At 67.7% G+C, this 23,331-nt stretch overlaps 1 protein-coding gene across 1 annotated transcript in view; it reads right to left on the minus strand.

The window, feature by feature from the left end:
* Nucleotides 1–2,914: 2,914 nt before the first annotated feature.
* The window catches only part of SDK1 (sidekick cell adhesion molecule 1), a gene marked incomplete at its 5' end in the record, with an annotated part of 547,830 nt that continues 527,413 nt past the window's right edge, over nucleotides 2,915–23,331 (minus strand). Inside the window, 8 exons of the mRNA XM_081093020.1 lie at nucleotides 2,915–3,837; nucleotides 9,454–9,583; nucleotides 9,912–10,032; nucleotides 13,071–13,208; nucleotides 14,088–14,252; nucleotides 20,712–20,837; nucleotides 21,290–21,451; nucleotides 22,464–22,601. Coding sequence (XP_080949146.1) covers nucleotides 3,586–3,837; nucleotides 9,454–9,583; nucleotides 9,912–10,032; nucleotides 13,071–13,208; nucleotides 14,088–14,252; nucleotides 20,712–20,837; nucleotides 21,290–21,451; nucleotides 22,464–22,601 — 1,232 coding nt within the window. The 3' untranslated portion in view covers nucleotides 2,915–3,585. The remainder of the gene's footprint in view (nucleotides 3,838–9,453; nucleotides 9,584–9,911; nucleotides 10,033–13,070; nucleotides 13,209–14,087; nucleotides 14,253–20,711; nucleotides 20,838–21,289; nucleotides 21,452–22,463; nucleotides 22,602–23,331) is intronic.

Below are 23,331 nucleotides of genomic sequence, written 5' to 3' on the forward strand. Positions count from 1 at the left end.
CTCATCCGGGCACCAGGCCTTGGCCGTCACCTCCGAACCGCGTGCTGAGCCCGGGGGTCGCGGCCACCGCCCCGCGGCCCGCTCCCTGTGAACCCGCTGCTCAAGGTGCAGCCCTTGGCGCCGACCAGAGGGTGAGGCTGGGGACGCGGGGCAACTGCTCCGAGTCAGTCACCCCAACCGCCCCCGATATTCTGGCTGGGGCACAGGCACGCCGACCTGCAGACACAGGCCCGGCGCCATGGCTTGGAGGGTCAGAGCAGGTGCCCGGGGCCTCCCCGCCTCGCTTCTCCTCCCTGGGGAGGGCGGGGGTTACCCAACGACGCCAGCGAGACAAGGCGGCCTCTTTTCGGGATAAATGGCCGCCGCGCGAAGGGCTCCTTGTTAACGTCCCACCGGCCGTGGCTCTAGCAATGGAGGCCTCGCGCACCCCGAGCCAGTGAACGGGCACCTTCTCCTGTGGACGCAGAGACGAGGCGGGCGAGCAGGTCCCGGAGCTCCAGGGCCAGAGCCCCCCCTTCTCCGGCGCCGGAGGCAGCTCGGGGGCAGGCGCCCGGGAGGCCGTGGTGCGGTGGTTCAGGACCCAGTGCAGCCCCCCACTCCCTGGGTTTGGACCCGGGGCTACCCCTGGCCAGCCGCCCCCCCCCCCCCGGCACCTGCTCACTCGGTCCCCGAGGGCCCTGCACGGGCGGCACCGGCACTCGGCACCGGGCACAGCCAGGTGGGGGGCGGGCGGGGGGGGGGGGCAGACGGACATTTCCGTTTGTGCGGGAGACAGAGACAGGCTTCTTACCTCGGCCGGCAGCTGCGCCACGGCGTCCGGAGCGGGGAGTCGCCCCCCAGGCCCCGCTCCCCCCACCTCCCCCGACCGCGCTGCCCGGAGCCTCCTGGGCTGCACACGGCCCGGGGGAGCCTGGGCCCGAGGCTCTGATGGGTGCGGCCTGGGCGCAGCTGAAACGCTGCCCGTGATTCTAGACGCAGCGCAGCTGAGAGCCCCGAGGCGGCGGGGCCAGGCCGCCCTCCCCGAGGCCCTGGCCCTCGTGGGTCACGTCCCTGTCCCGGGGCCCTGCCCTCTCGTTCCCCTTCGCTCCGAGGCCCCGCAGGGAAGGGGGCGTCTTAGGAGGGAAGGACCCGCCCCAGCCCTGCACCCTCGGGGCTAAGTCAGGGGAGGGGCCTGGGCGGCTGCGGGGGGGGGGGGGGGGGGCCCGGAGGGGGGGTGCTGAGAATGGTGCTGTCCACTCGGCTCCACGCTGCCCGCTCACCCGCCGGGCTGCCTGTCCCCGCGAGCTCAGCCCCCACCCCCAGGAGTGGACCTGGGGCAGCTGGGGTCGGGGGCAGCTGGGGGCCAACAGCCTCGCCCCTGGGAGGGTGGGGCCTGGGCAGGAAGGCGCACGCTCTGCAGGGCAGGGAGGCCTGGGCCCAGCCTCCTTCCCGACGGTGCCCCTGCCCCTGTGCCCGTGTCCACAGAGCGGCGCGTGTCCGTCAGGAGCCACACTCCTCCTGGTGGGGGGCGGCGGGCCCTCCCGGGCCTCCAGCCTGGCTCTGCCCGGGGGACGGGACACCTGGGCCCGGGGGACCGGACACCTGGGCCCGGGGGACCGGACACCTGGGCCCGGGGGACCGGACACCTGGGCCTGGAGGACGGGATACCTGGGCCCGGGGGACGGGACACCTGGGCCTGGAGGACGGGACACCTGGGCCTGGAGGACGGGACACCTGGGCCCAGAGGACGGGATACCTGGGTCTGGAGGACGGGACACCTGGGCCCAGGGGACGGGACACCTGGGCCTGGAGGACGGGACACCTGGGCCTGGAGGACGGGATACCTGGGCCCGGGGGACCGCGCACCGGGCCTGCTGCCTCAGTAGTGGGACGGGGCTGGAGGCCCAGCCATGGCTGACTCTCAGTTTCCAGCCCAGTCCATGCTGCTCCCGTGTAGCCAGCCCAGTGATGGCGAACCTATGACACGCGTGTCAGAGGTGATATGTGTACTCATGTTTTGGTTGATTTTTCTTTGTTAAATGGCATTTAAATATATAAAATAAATATCAAAACTATAAATCTTTGTTTTACTATGGTTGCAAAGATCAAAAAATTTCTATACGTGACACGGCACCAGAGTTAAGTTAGGGTTTTTCAAAATGCTGGCACGCTGAGCTCAAAAGGTTCGCCATCACCGATCTAGAGTCTAAAACAGAACAGTGAGCAATGGGAACACGTGTTTCCAGGAAACCGTGAAGCCTAAAAGCGGGCCTGCGGTCAGCGAAGGGACAGCAGCCGCACCCGCGGGCAAGAAGCAGCGGCAGGGGCGCCGCCCGGAGGCTCGGAGGGAGGACCAGGCCTCGAGCATAGAGGGGCCAGGTGTGAAGGAGCAACCTGGTGGGGCCTGGTGTGCACAGTTGGGGGCTGGTGTGCATGGTGGTGGGCTGGGGTGCACGGTGGTGGGCTGGTGTGCATGGTGGGGGGCTGGGGTGCACGGTGGGGGGGCTGGTGTGCACGGTGGGGGGTTGGGGTGCATGGTGGGGGGCCGGGGTGCATGGTAGGGGGCCGGGGTGCATGGTGGGGGGCTGGTGTGCATGGTGGGGGGCTGGGGTGCACGGTGGGGGGTTGGGGTGCATGGTGGTGGGCTGGTGTGCACGGTGGGGGGCTGGTGTGCACGGTGGGGGGCTGGTGTGCACGGTGGGGGGCTGGGGTGCACAGTGGGGGGTTGGGGTGCATGGTGGGGGGCTGGGGTGCACGGTGGGGGGCTGGGGTGCATGCGCAGGGGTTGGGGAGCACGGTAGGGGGTGGTGTGGGGAGCTGAGGTCCAGGAGGCGATTCAGGACCCCTTTTCTCAGAGCCACTGGCTTTATTTGGAGACGCGCGCTGGTGGGCTTCCCCGTGTACAAAGCTAAACAGTTAATAAAAGGCACCTGGAGACAGCGGAAACTCATTCATTTCATGTGACATATTTTAAAAAAAGATAAAAAGATTTAAAAAATACTCTGGCTGACAATGCACACCTCACACACAAGCGACTCCCCGGCCTCGGTGAGCGGGCTGGGCCTGCCGGGCGCTGTCCGTCAAGGAAGGAGGAAGGAGGGGCCCGCGCTCCGCCCGGTAACAGGGTGACCGTCGCAGCGGGAGGGCAGCACCCGCCTCCTGCCCGTCCTGCTGGTTCCTCCACCAGAAGCTGCCGACGAGCCGGCGGTGGGGTGAGGGCGCCGAGCCCGGGGCGGAGGCCGAGGAGGCGGGGAGGCCGAGGAGGCGGGGGGGCCGAGGAGGCAGGGAGGCCGAGGAGGCGGGGGGTGGGGGGCCCAAGGAGGCGGGGAGGCCGAGGCTGAGGCGGCAGGTGTCCCTTGACCTCCTCCCCGCCTCCCGTTTGGGCGCCCGATGGAGCCGCCCAGCCAGGTCTGCGGTCCGGGGCGCTGGCCGTCGCCCTGGGGACACACGTCCTCGCGAAAAGAAAAGAGAAGCGGAGCCGCCTCCTGACCCCGCCGGAGCCTGCGTTCAGGGCCAAGCTGCTCGCCCGCCGGCCCGGGAGCAGGAGGGGAGCTGTCACTGCAGCTGACGTCCGAGCACAACAGCCTCCGAGGTCCCGCGGCCGCGTCACACGAAGGAGGAGAAGCCGGTGAGCGGAGTCCGGGCGCCGGGGGCCGCGGGCGCGAACACGGCGCTCTGGGTGGTGACCACGGTGTGCAGCAGCGGGCCCTCGCCCCCCGCCACCGCCTCGTACCTGTGCGGGGCCGCCCGCCCGCCCGGGGCCTGCCGCTTCCAGGAGTTGAAGTAGGTGGGGTCGCTCAGGTAGTGGTTGACGAAGGAGTGCTGGGGGGGCGCGTCCTCCGACTCCGAGTCGGTGCCCTGGGGAGGGTGGGGGAGAGCAGGTGTGGGCACGGGGAGGGGAGGACGTGGGGGAGGACGTGGGAGTGGTCATGGAGGGGGAGGAGGTGGTCATGGGGGCACAGGGCAGCCTGGCTGAGCCGGAAGCCACGAGTGGCCAGCAGGCAGGACCAGCATCAGTCACCCAACAGGGACAGTGCCTGTCAGCCAGCTGTTCCCCCTCCCCTCCGTCCCCCTGCCCTCCGCGCCCCACTCCACCCACCCGAGGGCACAAACATCCGCAGGCCCCTGCCAGCTCCCCGGCTGAGCCCAGCGGGTGCTCTGGGCCCCGGGGACCTGGCAGAGGCCGCTCTGACATGTCAGGAGGGCACAGGGGGTGGTGGCTCTGCCCCCTACACTCCCTTGGGCTCCAGTTCCCACTGGCAAGGGGCCGGCCACCTGCTCTTTTTAGGGACAAGGAGGGCGTCAGGAGCCGGGGGCGGAGGAGTGAGCAGCCCCTGATGCTGCAGGTCGAGGGTGGGGAGTGGGGGCTCCCAGCTCCAGCCCCAGGGGCCTGGGTGGTGTCCAGGGGCTGTGGCTGGGCTCACACAGCCGCTGTGCGGGGAGGAGGCCCGGGCCCGCGTGACTCACGGAGAGGAAAACAGAACGGTCCCCAGGCCCCGCAGCGAGGCACCTGCGTGCCCCTCCCCCATTCGAGGGTCAGAGAGCGAGTGACCCTCATGCCTGCCTCCCCAGGTGGCCCCTGGGCTGCCCCGGCCCTGGCTGCCAGCACTGTGTCCGGGAGCCTCCAGGCCGAAGGGAATCCCTGTGCTCAGAGGGTGGGGAGATCCCGGGATCCCTGGGACACGGCGAGGAACCTGGACTGCTTTAAGGAAGTAACGGCGTGGCTCCGTGGGTGAGCGGCGACCTATGACCCAGGAGGTCAGGGCTCGATTCCCCGTCAGGGCACAGGCCCGGGTTGCGGGCTCCATCCCAGGGTGGGGCGTGCAGGAGGCAGCCGGTCCATGATTCTCTCTCAGCATTGACGTTTCTCTCTCTCTCTCCCTCTCCCTTCCGCTCTGACATCAATAAAAACACCCACGTATATTTTTCTTTTAAAAAGAAAGTCAGTCCCCGCGTTGGGGCTTCTCAGGCTGTAGGATGGGGACTGTTTGTTTCGCGGCAGCAGCGCTGCACACACTGGTCCCTCCGCTCGGCACGATCAGGGGGGCGCGGGCCCAGGAGCCCCTCCCGCACACCCGGCCGCAGAGGGCAGAGGGCAGAGGGCAGAGGGCAGTGGCTCAGGAATCGATGCCGATGGCGATGGCGGCACAGGAAGCACCGCGGCTGCTCCCAGGTGGGCCGTGTGTGTGGGTGCCCGGGACCCCACAGGCCGGTGTATCGCCCCGCACTAGCTCCTGTCTCAGCACACGGACCGTCCCCAGCTCCAGGCCCCCTCCGGCCGGCACTCAGGGCCCCCCCACCCCCGCCGCCCTCCAAACCCCTGTGCTCCGGCCTGGAAAGCGGCTCGTAGCCGTGGCCGCTGTGGGAAGCCTGGCGCCCATCTCCCACCCGATTGCCGCTGACCCGCTGGCGGCCACGTGCTGTGCGCTCAGTCCCACGGGGCCATGGGCCTCCTGAACGCCCCGGCCCCTGGGCTGCGGATGAGCGCGGGCGCCGCCTGGGCTGTGGTGGGGGCTTCCTGGTCATCGCCTTCCTCGGGCCGCGAGGCAGCTCCCGCCGCGATGGGACCGGCCTGGGTCCTCCAGGGTTGGCACCAGGAGGGTCCCTCTTCAGATGCCGCCTTTGGTCCCGTCTCCTGAGGCTCCGGGGGCAAAGCCCGCGGCGAACACGCCAAAGGGCCCTTTCTCACGAGAGTCACAGAGCACTCGAGGCAGCCATTTAGGTCCAGGTGTCAACCGGGGTCAGGGGTCACGGCGACCTGAGGGCCGAAGGTAAGACTGAAGACGTTCCCCGCTTCAGGCCGCGTCCTCCGGTCACATCGCAGCGCGGAGGATGCTGGTGAGCACGTGGGAGACTCAACGTGGTCTCTGTCCCCCTGAGAGCCACGGCCGCGGGGGTGGGGGCTGGCAGGTCCTCCTGGGGGCAGCGGGGCCAGGCCAGCACTGCATGGGCGGAGCTTTTAGGAGCCCTCTGGGGGCCCCTCCGAGCCCATTTCAGAGAAGGTTAGAGCGGCAGCGGTGGATCTCCCTGGGGCAGGCGCATCAGCACACGTGTGTCCTGTGCTGGGACCCTCTGCCCCCTGCCCCCCGCCCACCCCCTGCAGCTGTAGAGAAGCCAGGCTCTCGGGTGGAGGCCAGGTGGGCTGAGGGGCCGTCTGGGGGCCTGTGCGTCTCGCCTCGCAGGCCGGCATTCTGAGAGCAGGGCAGCCCAGCCTGGAGGGCGCACCCATGTCCCAGCCGCACGTGCTGACGGCTGACGCACCCGCTGACGGCTGACGTGGTGAATGAAGCCATTCCTCTTGAAACTGCTCAGTGACTCTGCATCATTGCATAGCTCCTCACCCCGGATCTAAACGCCCCATGCGCAGAGCCGGGGCTGCGGCAATGTGGGTGCTGAGGCTGTCCGGCAGGAGACCCTGTGGGGGGTTGTCTGGCCCCCGTGTTCCTGTCTGGGCTTTGACCTTCCTGCGTGACCTGCAGGAAGTGGTCCTTCTCTGCCTTTCCCGAGGGCTGAATGCACGGCTTGTCCCTCAGAAAATGTGATTGGCTGGTGGGTGGGCATGTGACAGGAGCTGGGCCAACGGGAACCTGCCCTGGGACTTTTCTCAGTGGTAGAGCAGGGCCTCCCTGGGGACAAAGCTGGCAGCCGTGACCTTGAGTGGCAGGGCCCGTAATGCACAGATGTAGCTGAGTGGTTCCCATGGTTCCAGAGCCAGTGTGGGGACCCCCGCGCCACCAGGGTGCACGCCCAGCAGCCTCTGCTCCTGCTGGACGCTGCTGTGCCCGCCGAGGAAGCCACGTGCCCTTGCCCTGCTCTGTGTAGGTGTACGCGGCACCGCTACGTCTCAGGGCGTTAGAATTACTGACGGGGAAATGCGTGGGGTTTCATCTTCCTAGCTTTCCTGTGTGATAGGAAGTCACCACGGGTGCTGGTTTCCCGGGAAACCATACCGGCCAGCGTGCGGCCTGCGAGGTGGCCCTGGACGGCGGCGGGAGCTTCTGACGGAGGTCATCGCGGCTCCGGGCTCCTGGTGCTGCCTGAGATGAAGGGCCTGGCTCTCTGTGGCGGAACTAATTGGGTGCGAGGGTTTCGGCTGAGTCGCTTGGAGCAGGAGAGATGGTGAAAACCGTTTCTTTGGGCTTCAAAACAGCCTTTACAATGTGATTTGCACAGCAGTCCTGACAGAGGTCGTGAGCAGCGTGGGCTACACGGCGACAGCCTCTGATTTCCAGCCGGAGACGCAGCCTGTCCCGTGGCGCCAGCCAGAGCCGCGCCCCAGGCAGGTCTGCTCCCAGCGGCGCTGGAACGTCCCTGGGCAGGACTTCCGGACGCAGGAAAGGAACCCGGGCAGGGGCGGCCGCTGTGTCCTGGTGGGATGTCAGCTCCTGGGGAGCCCCGCTGCAGGGGCCCGGGGATCCTGCCCCCCGTGGCCAGCCGGGGGCATGAGACCCGCCCCCACAGGACACCTTTCGTCCCCGCCCTGCCCTGCCCGGGGGAGGGGGGAGGGGGCATGAGACCCGCCCCACAGCGTCACCCTGTGTCCCTGCCCTGCGGCCACCCTGGGCCACGCCCTGACCGACCCGGCAGAAGTCACTCTTCACCCCGAGCCCCTGGGGGGCAGTGGATGGACAGGAAGTGAGGGTGCTCTCGGCAGGACAAGCACTGTGGCGGTGAGTCCCGCCCGTCTGGCCGGTCTGTGCGAGGCCCCGGGGAGCGAGCTGCCTGCCCTCGGCCCCTCAGGCCCTGCCCCGCTCCCGGGCCTGTGGACAGCTCCGGGTCGTCACCACCTCTGAACGTGAGTGTGAAGGCCTGGCCGGAAGTCAGGGCCCTCCAGGAACGTGGTGCCAGGCCCTGCCCCTCCCTCCCGGTCCCGGCTGTCCCATCAGCTATGGGTGCAGAAGGTGCTTCCGAGTGGCTGGGGGGAGGGGGCCCAGCAGGCCCCTCCATGGGTCCAGGATTTAGGTGGAAATTATTTTATGAGCAACCATTTACAGTCTCTGGAAACGGTGCCCAGGGCACAGCACAGGGACACAGGGACGAGGTTTTACGGAGAATGGCAGGGTCTGAGGCTGACCTGCGACCTGCGCCCGGGCCCCCTCCTGCCGCGGCTCAGGGGACCGAGGCAGCCCCGGCAGAGGGGTCCAGAAGAGGAGGCCTCTCCCCGGCCCCCCCCACCCCCCCGCCGCGGCTCAGGGGACCGAGGCAGCCCCGGCAGAGGGGTCCAGAGGAGGAGGCCTCTCCCCGCCCCCCCCCCCCCCTGCCGCGGCTCAGGGGACCGAGGCAGCCCCGGCAGAGGGGTCCAGAGGAGGAGGCCTCTCCCCGGCCCCCGCCCCCTGCCGCGGCTCAGGGGGACCGAGGCAGCCCCAGCAGAGGGGTCCAGAAGAGGAGGCCTCTCCCCGGGCCCCTGACCGAGGGCAGGACTGGCAGTCTTGCCTGCCAGCTGGCCTCCATTCTGGGCAGGGGTCCCCGACAGCCCCGGTTGGGACAGAGGGACCTTGCAGGACACCTGGGCGCTGGGCTGCCTCCCGGAGCCCTGGGCTGGGTGCAGCCGGACCCGCGGATTTGCAAGCAGAGCCCGAGCAGAGCCCGAGCAGAGCAGGGGAGACGCGGCCCGCCTCCGTCCCCTCGCCTGGGAGTTCACACCAAGCCAGCACTTAAGGGCCATTTCACGAAGCCTCGGGCCCAATAGGCCTGAATTCAGGTCACAATGCGGGTGAGACTCCCTTTAGGTTAAATGCTGATCTAGAGCAGGAAGGCCAAGAGGGGGTGGGCCGCCATGCCCAGGAACGCCCTGGTGCCCCCTGAGGCCTGGCGGAGCTGACGGGGGAGGGGGGGGCACCCAGGCACTGGGTCAGCTGCTTTGCTGGTGAAGTGAGACCGCAGGCGGGAGTGGGGGGGGGTGCCCACTGAGCTTGCAGGGCCGCTCAGCTCCAGGATGAACGCCCCCACACGCAGGAGGCCGGGTCGTGGGGCCTCGGGACGAGACCTGGTCGCTCAGGGAGGACAGGGCCATCTGAGTGGGAGCTCAGGACCCTGCTGATGGGGCTGGGCGGCCCTGGGAGTCCCCTGCTCAGCACAGGGGCAGGAACGGAGGGTCCTGGGGGCGTGAGCCTGGCGCCCACATTGCAGGCCCAGGCCCAGAGGCCACCAGCCCTGTGTCACCCAGGACACTCGGGTCTGCTCTGAGGGCAGCGGTGACAGCCGTGTGCAGACCTGAGGCCGCTTTGGGCACGTGACCCGGCTGGGTGCCGCCTGGGGCCGCGACCCCTGAGGTCCCATGGGCGCGTGGCCACACCTGGGCGGACGCAGGTCTCCTGAGAGGGACCCCCTGCCCGGCCCTGCGAGGGGCTGGGGCGCCCGGGGGCTGGGCCTGGGCCGGTGCTCCTCCCCCTACCCCGGCCATAACGGGGCCCTTTGTCCCTGAGACAGGAGGAGGCCAGAGCGAGGCCGGGGGAGGCCGCGGCCCACACTGACCTCGGATTCCGACGCGCCCTCCGCCTTCTCCGCCAGGTGCACGCTCTCGCTCAGCACCGCCCCGTTGTACTTGTTGCTCAGGTCCTCGTCCGAGTAGTGCAGGCCGCCGGGGCTGGGCCGGGGCGGGGACCTGCGCGGACCGCCTGTGAGGGCGCTGGGCGGATCCCGGGGCCTCCTGTCCCCCCTCGGCCCCCCACTCCCCCTCGGCCCCCCACCCCCGCCTGTCAGGCTGAGTGGTGGCAAGTCCACGCCACGGACACTACGTCCACGTCCGCGTGGCTTCTCTCACCCAGGTCTCCGCTGACAGAGGGCCCGGGGCTGGGGTTCTCCCTGGGCCCCCCCACCCCGGGGACCTGCCCTCTTCACACTCAGGCCTCTCACCGCCCCGCCCCCCTCCTGCGCTGTGCTGCCTGCTGGCCCGGACCCGTGGGCGGCGCGGGGACGAGCGGGGGCCCTACCTGGACCCGTTCTTCTTGGAGAAGGCGTTCTTCACGCTGAGGTGGCGGCTGTTGAGCTCCAAGGCAGCGAAGGCCCCATTGTCCAGGGTCACAGACTCCTCCATGTGGGCGACGCTCTTCCCTACGGGCCACCCACTTCCCCGTGAGTGGGTCTCCGTGCAGAGCCCCCAGCACCCCATCCGGTGAGTGAGGTCTCCCTGCAGAGCACCCCATCTCCTGGCTTACTGGCCCCTTCCTTCAGATCACACGGCTCACGGGTCAGGAGACCAGAGAGAATTTTCCAGACCCTGAAAGAGCAGCCCCTTTCCCAGAGGAGCCCCCCAGCGCCCGCCACCACGGCTGCGTTTTTCACACACGCGTGTGCCTGCTTCTCCGTGTCCGCCTCTGTTCCCCTGGACAGACCGTAAGTTCCGGGCAAGACAGACCGCAAACGGCTCGCTGACCCTCTGTTGGGCTCTCGCCACGCCAGCCGTGGGGACAGTGCTGAGCACGCGCCAGGGCCTCCATGGGCCTGTGCAACTCACCCCCATTTCCAACCTCAGGGTCCCCTCTGGGGGACCTCACACCCCTCAACATGCCCAATGCTCTGTCTGTGGGAGTGAAGCGCCAGCAGAACAGAGTGGCACATGGGAGCCTCCCTGACTGGAGAGAGGGGGTGGGGCTGGAGAGAGGGGGTGGGGCTGGAGAGAGGGGATGGGGCTGGAGAGAGGGGGTGGGGCTGGAGAGAGGGGATGGGGCTGGAGAGAGGGGATGGGGCTGGAGGGAGGGGATGGGGCTGGAGAGAAAGGGGATGGGGATGGAGGGAGGGGGTGGGGCTGGAGAGAGGGGGTGGGGCTGGAGAGAGGGGGTGGGGCTGGAGAGAGGGGGTGGGGCTGGAGAGAGGGGATGGGGCTGGAGGGAGAGGGGATGGGGCTGGAGAGAGGGGATGGGGCTGGAGAGAGGGGATGGGGCTGGAGAGAGGGGATGGGGCTGGAGGGAGGGGATGGGGCTGGAGAGGGGATGGGGCTGGAGGGAGGGGATGGGGCTGGAGGGAGGGGATGGGGCTGGAGGGAGGGGATGGGGCTGGAGGGAGGGGATGGGGCTGGAGAGAAAGGGGATGGGGATGGAGAGAGGGGGTGGGGCTGGAGAGAGGGGGTGGGGCTGGAGAGAGGGGATGGGGCTGGAGAGAGAGGGGATGGGGCTGGAGAGAGAGGGGATGGGGCTGGAGAGAGAGGGGATGGGGCTGGAGAGAGAGGGGATGGGGCTGGAGAGAGGGGATGGGGCTGGAGAGAGGGGATGGGGCTGGAGAGAGAGGGGATGGGGCTGGAGAGAGAGGGGATGGGGCTGGAGGGAGGGGATGGGGCTGGAGGGAGGGGATGGGGCTGGAGGGAGGGGATGGGGCTGGAGAGAAAGGGGATGGGGATGGAGGGAGGGGATGGGGATGGAGGGAGGGGATGGGGCTGGAGGGAGGGGATGGGGCTGGAGAGAAAGGGGATGGGGATGGAGGGAGGGGATGGGGATGGAGGGAGGGGGTGGGGCTGGAGGGAGGGGATGGGGCTGGAGGGAGGGGATGGGGCTGGAGAGAAAGGGGATGGGGATGGAGGGAGGGGATGGGGCTGGAGGGAGGGGATGGGGCTGGAGGGAGGGGATGGGGCTGGAGAGAAAGGGGATGGGGATGGAGGGAGGGGATGGGGATGGAGGGAGGGGATGGGGCTGGAGGGAGGGGATGGGGCTGGAGAGAGAGGGGATGGGGATGGAGGGAGGGGATGGGGATGGAGGGAGGGGGTGGGGCTGGAGGGAGGGGATGGGGCTGGAGAGAGGGGATGGGGCTGGAGGGAGAGGGGATGGGGCTGGAGGGAGGGGATGGGGCTGGTGAGTGGAGGAGGTGCAGGCAGTGCTGTGCCCAGAGGCCAGGCCCTGCGTGTCTCCCGCACGGAGGGGACACTCTGGTGGCCGTGGACTCTTCCCGAGCCTTCAATTACGAGGTTAATGAGCACCCCGGGGTGAGCTGGGCCAGAGGCTGCGGGCAGTGCTTGCAGTCCCGCTCTGGGCGGGAGGAGAGAAAGAAGCAGAGCCAGCCCCTGCCCAGGGCTGTGAATGCCTTCCTACAGCACCTCCCACCGAGAGCCTGACCCAGGAGCCCTCCTTAGAGATGAAACGCACAGGAAACACAGCCCTTTCTCGAGGGACGCATGTGAACGTCACTGGAGCAGCCGTGAGGGGAGGGGAGGTGCTCTGGGCGCTAGTCACCCTTCTGCAGGGCCGGGCAGCCTCCTGGGTGCCCTCTCCTGGGAAGGACAGGCGAGCTGACAGGGAGAGCCCCATGGGATGGCGCGGGCTCAGGAGCACTGGGCCCCGCTCGGGGCGGGGGGGCAGGTCGGGGGAGCAGCCCAGGCTTGGAGCTCAGCACGCTCTGGTCACACTGAGGAGGGGCACACAGGCAGTTGTGAGAATGTGAGTGGAGGACGATGAAAAGCGCCAAGTGTGCCCGTTTCAGGCGCTCCGTGCACAGCGCCGCGGGCACGGGCGGTGGCGAGCTTGCCAGAGCCTCCTCCTGCCTCCCTGCCGGGGCCACACCTTCCAGCCTCCAGCACCGGCTGTGCCCTCTGTCCATGGAGTCACATGGAGTCACATGGAGGGTGCACCTCAGTGGCCGCCTCACCCAGGCCCGGGGCCCTTTCTCTAAGGACAGAGCGACTCATCTAGCAGCAAACCCTGCCGGGCACCTACTACGCGCCAGGCACCTACTATGCGCCGGGCACAGAGCCTGTGCGGGAACGTGCGAGCGGCCCCCAGAGGCTCCAGCCGGGCCGTGGGGTGGAGGGAGCCGGCTGCCACCGGGTTTGTGATGCCAAGACGCTGCCGGGAGGGAGCCCGCCTGTCCTCAGGCCCTGGGTGCAGCGTCCCCTCAGTGTAACACTCTCCTCTGCTCAGACTCACACCTGCTGCTGCGTGTGAGCCGCGGGCAGATGGGCACAGGGAGACTCAGAGGCCCAAGTTCCTGATGGCGCATCTGAGCCCCACAGCTACTCTGGGCAGAGCCTGGCGCCTCCAGGACATGTTCTGGTCTGTCACCCGCGGTGGGCACGGCGGGGGGGGGGGTGGGGGACACAGCACAAACTCAAGCCAGCTCTCCTGGGGGCCGGGGTGGGGGCGGGGAGAGCAGGGTGGGGCGCCCACCTGTGCCACAGCTCCGGTGCCCCCGGCTCTGCCTGCGCAGCACCAGGGCGAGGGCCACCAGCAGCAGGATGAGCAGGCTGGACAGCGCCATCACCAGCAGGAACCACCACTCCTCGTAGAACGGGGTGTCCGCTTGCGCTGCGGGCAGACGGGCACGTGGTGAGCTCGACAGAAGCCTCGCCCTCTGCCCAGGCCCCGGGGGTCAGGATGTGGCCGGGCCCGGGGACGGGCTCGGGCTGCCCCCACCTGAGCCGCTCTCCCCCAGACCTGTCCTGCTCACCACCTGCCCCTGTTGTCGGGGTTCGGGGAAGAAGGAGCCATGTGCCTGGGGGCTCCTCTCCAAGTGTCGGTCCCTCTGAATCCCACCTCCCTGGTGCCCACCACCGCCCGGGCCCCGCAGCTCCTGCCCGCCCGCCCAGCCAACGCAACTCAAGTCCAAGCTTCACGTGGCTTCTCAGGGGGAGTCAGGGGGTCCCCCAAAAGCCTGTGGGGACAGACTGAGCCCAGCGGCCCTGAGCTGACCGGCTCACAGCTGTGCGGGGGCGCCTACCCCTGTCTGGAAGGGCTGGGTGCAGGCACCACGGACAGAGGGGGCTCTTTGGGTACCTGTTGGCCCCTCCCGGCCCCCCCCCCCGCTGGGCTGTTTTATTTAGTTCATGTCTCTGCAAAGCTGAACGGAGCAGCCCCAGTTCCAGAAGTTTTCCCAGAAACGACTGGAGGAGGTTCATGGACACGTGGTTTGGGAGGAAGGAACCATCTCCATTCATCCTGTTACTAAACCCTGAGGAACGGAAGCGGCTTCTGGGAAGGTGCCGGGTGTGGGTGCTCAGCTGCCACCCCCGGGGGCCCTGTGCTCTGACCCCACCCGGAGGGCCCCCTGCTCCCGGGGTCACAGGCCACGCTGGGGCCGCGAGGACACGGGACCCACACCGTCCGCTGCGGGGCGCCTGCTGCTGGGGCGCCTGCACGTCCATGCAGCCTCCCTTCCCCGACAAGCGAGCTGTCCCGGGGACCTACCTGACACAGCTGCGGACGGGCTGCTGGGCTCCCCGTAGCCCACCGGGTTCACGGCCACCACCCGGAACTCGTAGGTCACGCCGGGCCGGAGCCTGCCCAGGCCCACGCGGTAGGACGTGGCGCTCTGCGGGAGCCCCTTCACGAACGTGTCCCACAGGCCTTCGTCTGCAAGAGCCACGCCCGGCGCAGCCCCGTGGGCAGCCCCGCGGGCGGGGGAGCGGGTCAGCCTGTGCCAGCGAGGCCCCACGCTCCGCGGCGCTGCGGTCAGCTCCCAGGCCCCTCCCCGGGCACGTGCTCTGCGGTCCGAGGCGGGTGAGGGCCCAGGGCTGGCGTCTAAGTCCTTCCCGCAGGGAGACCCCGCTCAGGCTGGAGTGGGAGGCGGCACTTTCCCAGCATCCCCGGGGGCTCTGACTGTCCCCTCCGCTCCGCCTGGATCTCATCTCCGGTTCAGGATCGCGGCTCAGCGCCCCTGTGTGCCCGCGGCCGCTCACCCTGCGCCGCCTCCTGACCCACACAGGGCACCCAGCCCGGCCTCCCTGCTCCCTGCAGCGCCCGGTGGCCCAGCTGCATCCTAACGGGAAATGGTGACCGAGGCACAGCTTCAAACGCCAGCCCCACACGGACAGCTGCTGGCTGGCGCTATGGGGCAGCCTGGGCGGGGGGCAGGGGGCAGGGCAGCCCCGCAGGGCCTGGACTTGGCCTGAGCTGCAGCTTGTCACTCTCACGGCAGTGCAGCCGGGACTGTGGGGTCTGCCCGTGCTGGGGACAGCCCCGCCGGCCCCCACTCCCAGGACGCTGCCTGCACACCCACACCCAGCTCTCAAACTGCGCCCCACCCCCACCCCCCGCCGCGTGAGCACCCGCAGTGGCTGCGGCATCCCCGTCCCAGGCCTGGGAATGTCCGCCCGAGCCCCGGTGCTGCCAGGTCCAAGTGCAAGTCCCACACACTGAGCCGCCCAGCTGCCTGCACGGCTCACAGCCACGCTGCCCCGCGCTGGCGGGCGGGGAGGAACCGGGGCGCAGGCCAGCACGGGTCCTGCTCAGCCTTCACAACAGGGGAGCGCTGCCCCCCACGACGCAGGACCCCGAGGCCCCGGTCACAGAGGGACCAACACTGTGCGACTCCGCTCCGACGAGGTCCCTGGAGGAGCCAGAGTCACAGAGACAGGACGGAGGGTGGGGCCCGGCGGGGGAGGGGAGGGAGGGAGGGAGGGAGCGTTCAATGGGGCAGAGTCTGGGTTGGGAGGAGAACGTTCTGGAGAGGTGGTGAGGCCGCACAGCAGCGTGACTGTGCTCAGGGGCCTGAACTGCCGCTGACCATCACTGAACGGCGACTCGGAGGTTCTGTATCTCTCACCACAAAAAACTGCACTGAACGCACCGAAACCGACCTCAGGACACGTTAACACCGAAGGGAAAGTCAGAGAGTGGGGTGCGGAGAGCGGAGGAGCGGATGCGGGGTCCTGAGCCTGGGCAGCAGGACCGAGGAGTGTGACCTGTGACCCCTGCCGGCGGCACAGCCTGGAGGCCGAGGGGAGCCTGGCCCGAGAGCTGTGACCCGGCGTGCGGAGCCTCTCTGCCTCATCGGCGGGTGGCCAGGGCGCGAAGCCTGGGCCGCGGCGAGGACCACACGGCCGACGGGGTAACGGGCTGGTCCGATGCCTCCACAGCGCCCGCCGCCCTCGGAGCGCCCGCGTCACACACAGCCCCGCTGAGGAGGCCGTGGTGGAAGGTGGCCAAAGGCACCTGGGATGTCCGTGCGAAGCAGCCACCCTCTGTGGTCCTTCGAAGGGAGCTGGGGGGCGGGTGCTGGAGCCTGAGCTCCCGTCCGGGGCTCCCGGGAGCCGCGGGATCGGGCCCAGCCGCCTAGAACACGGACCGGTGCTGTGTGGGACTTACACGCGGGGTTTCGTATGAGAGCGACTGTGGGATGAGGGCGCTGGCCCCTCTGTCCGCCCCCGTCCGCCCGTGGGAGCCACTGGCCCTCCCTCCCTCCTTTCTCCCTCCTCCCTCCTCCCTTCCTCTCTCCCTCCCTCCTTCTTTCCTTCCTCCTTCCCTCCTCCCTCGCTCCCCTCCCCGCCCCTCCCTCCCAGGAGCCTCTGTGCCCGCAGCTCCGGGCCTTCAGGGAGCCAGGCCCAGCACGTTCACCAGCGCTCGCTATGGCCAATCTCTGTTCCAGGCTGTCAGTGTAGAAAGCCCTGCAGCGTTGCCTCTAAAGCAGCGGTTCTCAACCTGGGGGTTGCGAGCCCTTTGGCGGTCGAACGACCCTTTCACGGGGGTCGCCTAAGACCATCCTGCATATCAGATATTTACATGACGATTAACAACAGTAGCAGCATGACAGTTATGAAGCAGCAACGAAAATAATTTTATGGTTGGGTCACAACATGAGGAACTGTATTTAAAGGGCCAGAAGGTTGAGAACCGCTGCTCTAAAGAGAGAGGCTTAATGCTGTTAAAGAAACTAAAGAAAACCCCGACTCTACACTGGCTGCTGCCGGCAGCGGGTGCGAGGGCCGCGGCGGGTGCGGTGCGGAGCCGCGGGCAGGCCCGCACCCGAGGGCCCAGTGCCGGCGGCCTTGCTGTCTGGGCCGCTCGCCTGCCCGTCCCCTCCTGGGCCGCCACCTGGAGCTGCGTTTTAGTTTCGGCTCCGTCAGAGCTCTCCGGATTGTGTGCATTTTTCATGAAAACATTTTAAAATATTGATACAGCATCTCAACCCGGAGCGAGGTAGTTAGCAATCCACTTAGGGTGAAAAATGTTGGGGGCGGGAGTCATTCCAAGAGATTTCCTTAAATTAACTGAAGAAAACGCTCACATTTTATTCTGCTTAATCCTTCCTTTCCGAAATGAGCCTCTTCAGCACTTTGGGCCTCATTTATAATTCACTGGGGCACCCGGCCACATGGACTGTACGTCGCCGTCGCACGTGGGGGAGGCTGGGAGTGGGGGAGCCTGGGGGGGGCCCTTCCCACCTGCGCCTGCTGCAGCCGAACCAGCCAGTGTCAGGAGTGGCCTGCATGCCAGGGCCATGCGCGGAGCTGCCAGCTGTCACAGGGTCGGGGCCCCATCACCCTGTGCCTGGCCGCCACTGTGTCGACGCAGGACCCCACCCCCGACTCCGCCCCCGCGGGAGCAGCGCCGGCTCCCAGACAACCTCCTGACCCACAGGCCCAGGCTCCTGCGTGAGACGGGCTGGCCCAGCACAACCTTCCTGATGCCGCGACCCTTTCATACAGCTCCTCATGTTGTGATGACCCCCAACCATAAAATTATTTTCGTTGCTACTTCATCACTGTAATGTTGCTACTGTTATGAATCGTCATGTAAATATCTGATATGCAGGATGTATTTTCATTGTTACAAATTGAACATCATTAAAGCATAGTGATGAATCACAAAAACAATATGTAATTATATATGTGTTTTCCGATGGTCTTAGGCGACCCCTGTGAAAGGGTCGTTCGACCCCCAAAGGGGTCGCAACCCACAGGTTGAGAACCGCTGGCATAAACCGTGAGCGCGGGTCAGACACGCCACTGAGGCCCGGGCTGCCACGGCCGAGTCATCCCTCAGCACCACCTCCCCCGCCACCCGGCTACGGCAGGAGACCACACGGAGGCCGACAGTGCAGAGGCTGCCTGCGACGGAGACCGACCCCCCCAGAGTGATGCGAGGCTCCGGCTGTCAACGCACACGTGGTTCTGAGGGCCGGGGTGGGCGGGGCCGGGGTGAGGGAGGACAGAGTGGGCGGGGCCTGGGTGGGCGAGGATGGAGTGGGGGAGGCCGGGGTGGGCGGGGCCGGGGTGGGGGAGGACGGAGTGGGCGAGGCCGGGGTGGGCGGGGCCGGGGTGGGCGGGGCCGGAGTGAGGCAGAGCGCCCTCTTGCGGAACCTGCTGACCCAGGAACTCCTGTGGATTTTGTATCTTAAGGAAAAATACTGATTTTCTTCTTTGTTCAGCTGAACAGTCCCAAATGAAGGAAAGGAGCGGGAGGGGTGCGAGGGGCTCCCAGGAGGGTCCCCGTGGGTGAGGCCTGTGCCCGCCTCTCACCTCCGCTGGCACCGCGTTGTGCGGCGGGCGCCTGCCTGCGCTGGGCCGTCCCGGGACCCAGGGCTGCTCCGGGAGGAAGCCGTTGACAGTGCCGTCAGGGCCGCGGGGCTGTTGTGTGAACGTGTAGGCGGCTTCCTGAGGCCATGGCAGGCGCCTGGGGGCGACTCACGTAAACAGTCGAGCCCATGCCGGCTGTGTGGCCTCCGGCACCTTCCGGGGAGGGGGCCGCGCACAGCCAGAGGGGCGAGTCTGGCGAAGCGACCTGGGTGCCCGCCCCCGCCCCCCTGGCACTGATGTCATGCGCTGCATTCACCTCTGTGTCTGCCTCTGGCAGCAGCGGGCTGCGCGGAGAACGTGCAGGGGTCACAGTGAGGCTGCGCGCCATCGCCCGCTGCCAGGCCGGCCGCCCGCTCTGCCAGCCGCCACGCTGATGAGCTTCTGCCGCAAGACAGAGATTTACGGGGGGTGGGGGGTAGGGGGGTGGGGGAGACATTAGGAAAGCAGCCGGGGCCCCCAGCACCACCTGGCACAGTGTCTTGGTCTCCTGGCACCCAGCAGTGAGGGTGCGGGGACACAAGCATGGCTGGTGGCCCCCATAAAAATGCCTCTCCTGATGAAACACAGCCACACCCCAAAACAAGCTCCCTCCGAAAGCCACTGCCCGCCTGGGTGCCGCCTGTGGGGTCGGAGGGATGGTGACAGGTGGCTAATGCTCCGTGGAACCAGCCGGAATAGGGACAGCTGAGACCCCAAGCCCCGGGCACCGCGAGATGTTCAAACACTGACAATCCATCAGGTGTTTCACCTGCGGCTGCCGCTGGCCGTCCCCACAGGGCGGGGCCTTCTCGCCTTCCTTCTCTCTCTTCTTCCTTCTCTCTTTTCTTCCTTCTCGCCTTCCTTCTCGCCTTCCGTGGCCAGCGCAGTGGCTGCTGGTGCTCTGGGAGGGGAGCCGCTCCCACCTGCTGGAGAGCATCGAGCCCTCCACGCCCGCTGACAGGCGGGTCTCCGGGCAGCTCTCGTTCCCGTCTCAGCCCCCGGGTCAGTGTCCACGCTCCGACACCGGCTCCCCCCACGACCTCAAAGGCTCCAGGCTGCCCGGCCTCCAGGCGGGGGCTCGGGGCTGGGGTGAAGCCGGGCGCGCCCCATAGCTCCGTGCGCACACATGCTGGCCCATCGGCACCCGCTCCCTCCTGGGGAGGCGGGGGAGCATGTGGACCGGGGATCAATGCAATGGCTCTTAGGCAGGCCCGGGCGTCGATGCCCTCGCTTCTCGGAAGGTGCCGGATGTTCTCCCAGGGTCAGCGTGCCCAGCCTGCATCGTGTCGGCCTGGGGACCGGCGCGGTCCCTGCCGGAGGGTCCCGGTGGGAAAGTGCTTATGTCCAGGATAGTCTGTGCCCCAGCGGGACCCTCCAGGGGAGGTGTGTGTGCTACTTTTAGGCTCAGCTTTTTATTTTGAGGTCATTGTGGACTCCGTGCAGGTTGTCGAGATAAAAGAGATCCATGTGCCCTTTCTCCAGGGTCCCGGGAAGGTGAGTGTGCAAACTACAGGATGTTGCAACCGACATGGGTGGCAGCATAGCCGGCTCTCACACAGCCGGACCTGACACAGCCGGACCTGACACAGCCGGACCTGATACAGCCGGACCTGACACAGCCGGACCTGACACAGTTGGACCTGACACAGCCGGACCTGATTCAGACGGACCTAACACAGCCGGACCGGACACAGCCGACCTGACACAGCTGGACCTGACACAGCCGGCTCTCACACAGCCGGACCTGACACAGCTGGACCTGACACAGTTGGACCTGACACAGTCGGCTCTCACACAGCCAGACCTGACACAGCCGGACCTGACACAGCCGGACCTGATTCAGACGGACCTGACACAGCCGGACCGGACACAGCCGACCTGACACAGCTGGACCTGACACAGCCGGCTCTCACACAGCCGGACCTGACACAGCTGGACCTGACACAGTTGGACCTGACACAGCCGGACCTGACACAGCCGGCTCTCACACAGCCGGACCTGACACAGCTGGACCTGACACAGTTGGACCTGACACAGTCGGCTCTCACACAGCCAGACCTGACACAGCCGGACCTGACACAGCCGGACCTGATTCAGACGGACCTGACACAGCCGGACCTGACACAGCCGACCTGACACAGCCGGACCTGACATAGCCAGACCTGACACAGCCGGACCTGACACAGCCGGCTCTCACACAGCTGATCTGCGCTCTCCCTCCCTGGGAAGCAGCTCTCAGAACCACAAGGCCCAGGACCCGGTGGGCTCACTGCTGAGAGAAACCGTCTGTGTCCCGGGTGCCGTGCGCCCTGTTCTGGGAATGACCCTGTCACCCGGCAGGTGCAAGGTGGGGAAGACACAGGGACGCTGCCCGTGAGGCTCACGGCACAGGACAGTGTGACCATCCTGTCAACGCCGGCGCCCTCTCCTTCTGGCTCCTGAGGGCACCCCTGAGCGGAGGGCCGGGGCTGAGACCGACCCTGAGACCCTCGGCGGGGACACCTGGCTGGTGCCCGGGGCCCGCCTGCCCCCTTACCTGAGGGCCTGGCCTCAATGACGTAGCCCGTGGTGGGCGCCCCGCCGGCATGGCCCTCCGTCCACCACAGGGTCAGCTCGGAGGTGGACTTGGTGACCAAGACGTCTCTCGGGGGCCCCGGGGAGCCTGTGGATAGAGCAGGACAGGGGAGACGTGGGCCCCGGGGTTCCCAGCGCCAGGGGTGGGAGTGGGGGGGGGCTGTGCTGGGTCTCCGCCCCCAGGCAGGCCTGGCCCTGGTCAGGGACCCGCCTCAGGGCCGAGGAAGGGATGGCCCGCGCCCAGCGCTGTGCCACGCTCAGTGTGACCCTGCAAAGACCCCTTGTTTCTGTGGGAAGCTGCATGGCTGCCTCTGATGCATGGAAACTAACATTTTCTTAAGCATCTTATTCAAAAGTCAACGTCACTCATTTTCTCTCGATTTTTCCAGAAAACAATTCAAGGCTTTAACGGCACCTGAGATGCTGTCCGCGTGCACTGACGAGCCACCCGCGAGGGCAGCACCCACGTGCCCGCGGGTCCCCAGCTCGCGCCGCGCGGCTGGGTGACCAGTCTGTCCTGAGACGCAGGCGCCCACTCACCCGCGGCCGGCCCGGCCGTGACGTTGGCTTGCAGCTCGGGCCCGTAGGTGATGGTCCGCGCCTGGACGCGGAAGAAGTAGGTCACACCCTTGGTGAGGTCCCGCACCTTCAGCCAGCGCTGCCCGTTGCCCTGGACGTCCACGGTCACCACCTTGCTCACCCCTGGAGCGCGAGGCACAGACAGAGCGGGTTAGAGAGGTGCGGGCGCCGTCCCTAAGAAGGCTGTCCTGCAGGAGGCGGCGGAGTGCTCACTGCCCGTGGCAGCCCGATCAGTGTCCTCGGAGCTCGCGCTGGCTGCGTGGGTGCGGGCAGAGGGAGACCCAGACCCGGAGGAGGGGGAGGCCTCGCCGTTCACACCGGCCAGCGGGCTTACAGGCAGCCGCGCCGGCCCCAGGTCAGGCTCCTGGGACGCTGTGGCGGCTCCCTCCCCACGGGGCGCTGACTGTCACGCAGGTGTCCCCAGCACAGGCCCGAGCTTCCTGAGTCACGGGGGAGGGGAGCGTGGGTCTCCGGCCTCAGGCGACTCGTGACACCCTCCCCCGTGGGCCTGGAAGCAAGATGAAGAGGCGTGGTCCCTCCAATATCGACGCCTCGGCTCAGAGAACGTGGCCACACGGACACAGTTTGCCTCCTAAATGCGGAGATGGAGCAAAAGTGCTGCTGCTTCTACTGAGAACAGTGAGCGTGGGGTAGCGTTCTGAGAGGAGGAACCTGCTGGAGGTCATACAAACACGCATTTGCCAGAGAGAAAGGAGGTTCTCTGGGTTGAAAACGATGCATTTGACAAACAATTACATGGGCTCTTGGCTGTAGGTTTCTCTGAGCTCTGGGTGTACATCTACCCGTGTCTCCGTGGGAAGACACGAGGATATGCATTCTGAGACGTGGGAGTCATGGACTCGCGCAGAAAAGCTATCCCTGCTTGTCCCGGTCTGGCCGTCCACGCCCCCCACCCGCGGCAGGGCCACGGCCTCTGACCCCACAGCCTGAGCGCAGGCGGCAGGGCCACGGCCTCTGACCCCACAGCCTGAGCGCAGACGGGCTCCCCGCAGAGGGGACCATCCTCCCGCCGCCAGCCGCGCAGGTGTGCGAACTACCCTGTGTTCACCGTCACCCCCTCCGCAGACGGTGCTGTGCCCCTGCGGGCGCCCTCCATGCTGCCCCCTGGCCGCACCTTGCACGGGCGCCAAGGGCTCGTAGACGACGCGGTAGCCCTGCAGGATGCCGTTGGCGGCCGCCGGCTCGCCCCAGGACACGTTCAGCGACGTGGAGCTGACTTCCGAGAAGGCCAAGAAGCTGGGGCTGCCGGGCGCTGCGGACGGAACAGAGGGACGTCATGGGTCAAACGTGCGATGAGAAGCCATGTCCACCTCAGTGGGTCTGACTGGCCTGCGAGCGCGAGGGCGGGACTGACTGTCCGCTCGGAGCTCCTGGGGGGACGGAGCCAGGCTGAGGCGAGGGAGGGACGCCAGGGCCTCAGGGCAGGTACCCAGAGTGGCCCCTCCCTGCTGGCCTGGGGCACCGACTCCCCTGCGCTCCCCTCGGGGCTTGGAGCCTTTGTGCCTGGGAGGGCCGCAGTACCCGGTGAGGCCCCTCCCCGCCCAGGTCTGCTCCGCATGTGGCCTGTCTCAGCTGCTGTCCACGCGGCTGGCCACGTCCCGGGAAGCATGACCCTCAGGAGGTGCCAGACCCCCTGGATGGCAGGGAGCCCGGAGGGAGTGGGTCTGCACCCCACAGCCCTCTAATCTCACTCCCCCCCTGGACTCCAGGATCCTACTAAGAGCCTCTTAGAGCTCCCGGGCCCTGGGCCAGGCTGCCGACCCCTCGGTTCCCTGACCCGCGTCAGGTCCAGGCGCCAGGAAACTAGAAGCACCGGGCGAGCGGGCGGCACTCAGAGCCCACCCTGCGCCCTGCGTGTGACGGGAGGCTCAGCCCGTCCCGCTCCTGGACCCAGCGGGGCGTGTGCCTGAGACGCTGGCGAGCTGCTGGGGGGGGGGGTGGTCTGTGGCCCCCACACCCAGGGGAGTGAGTGCCCGACACAC

Source organism: Myotis nattereri, assembly GCF_964212035.1.
Source record: "Myotis nattereri genome assembly, chromosome: 5".
Taxonomy (NCBI): Eukaryota; Metazoa; Chordata; class Mammalia; order Chiroptera; family Vespertilionidae; genus Myotis; species Myotis nattereri.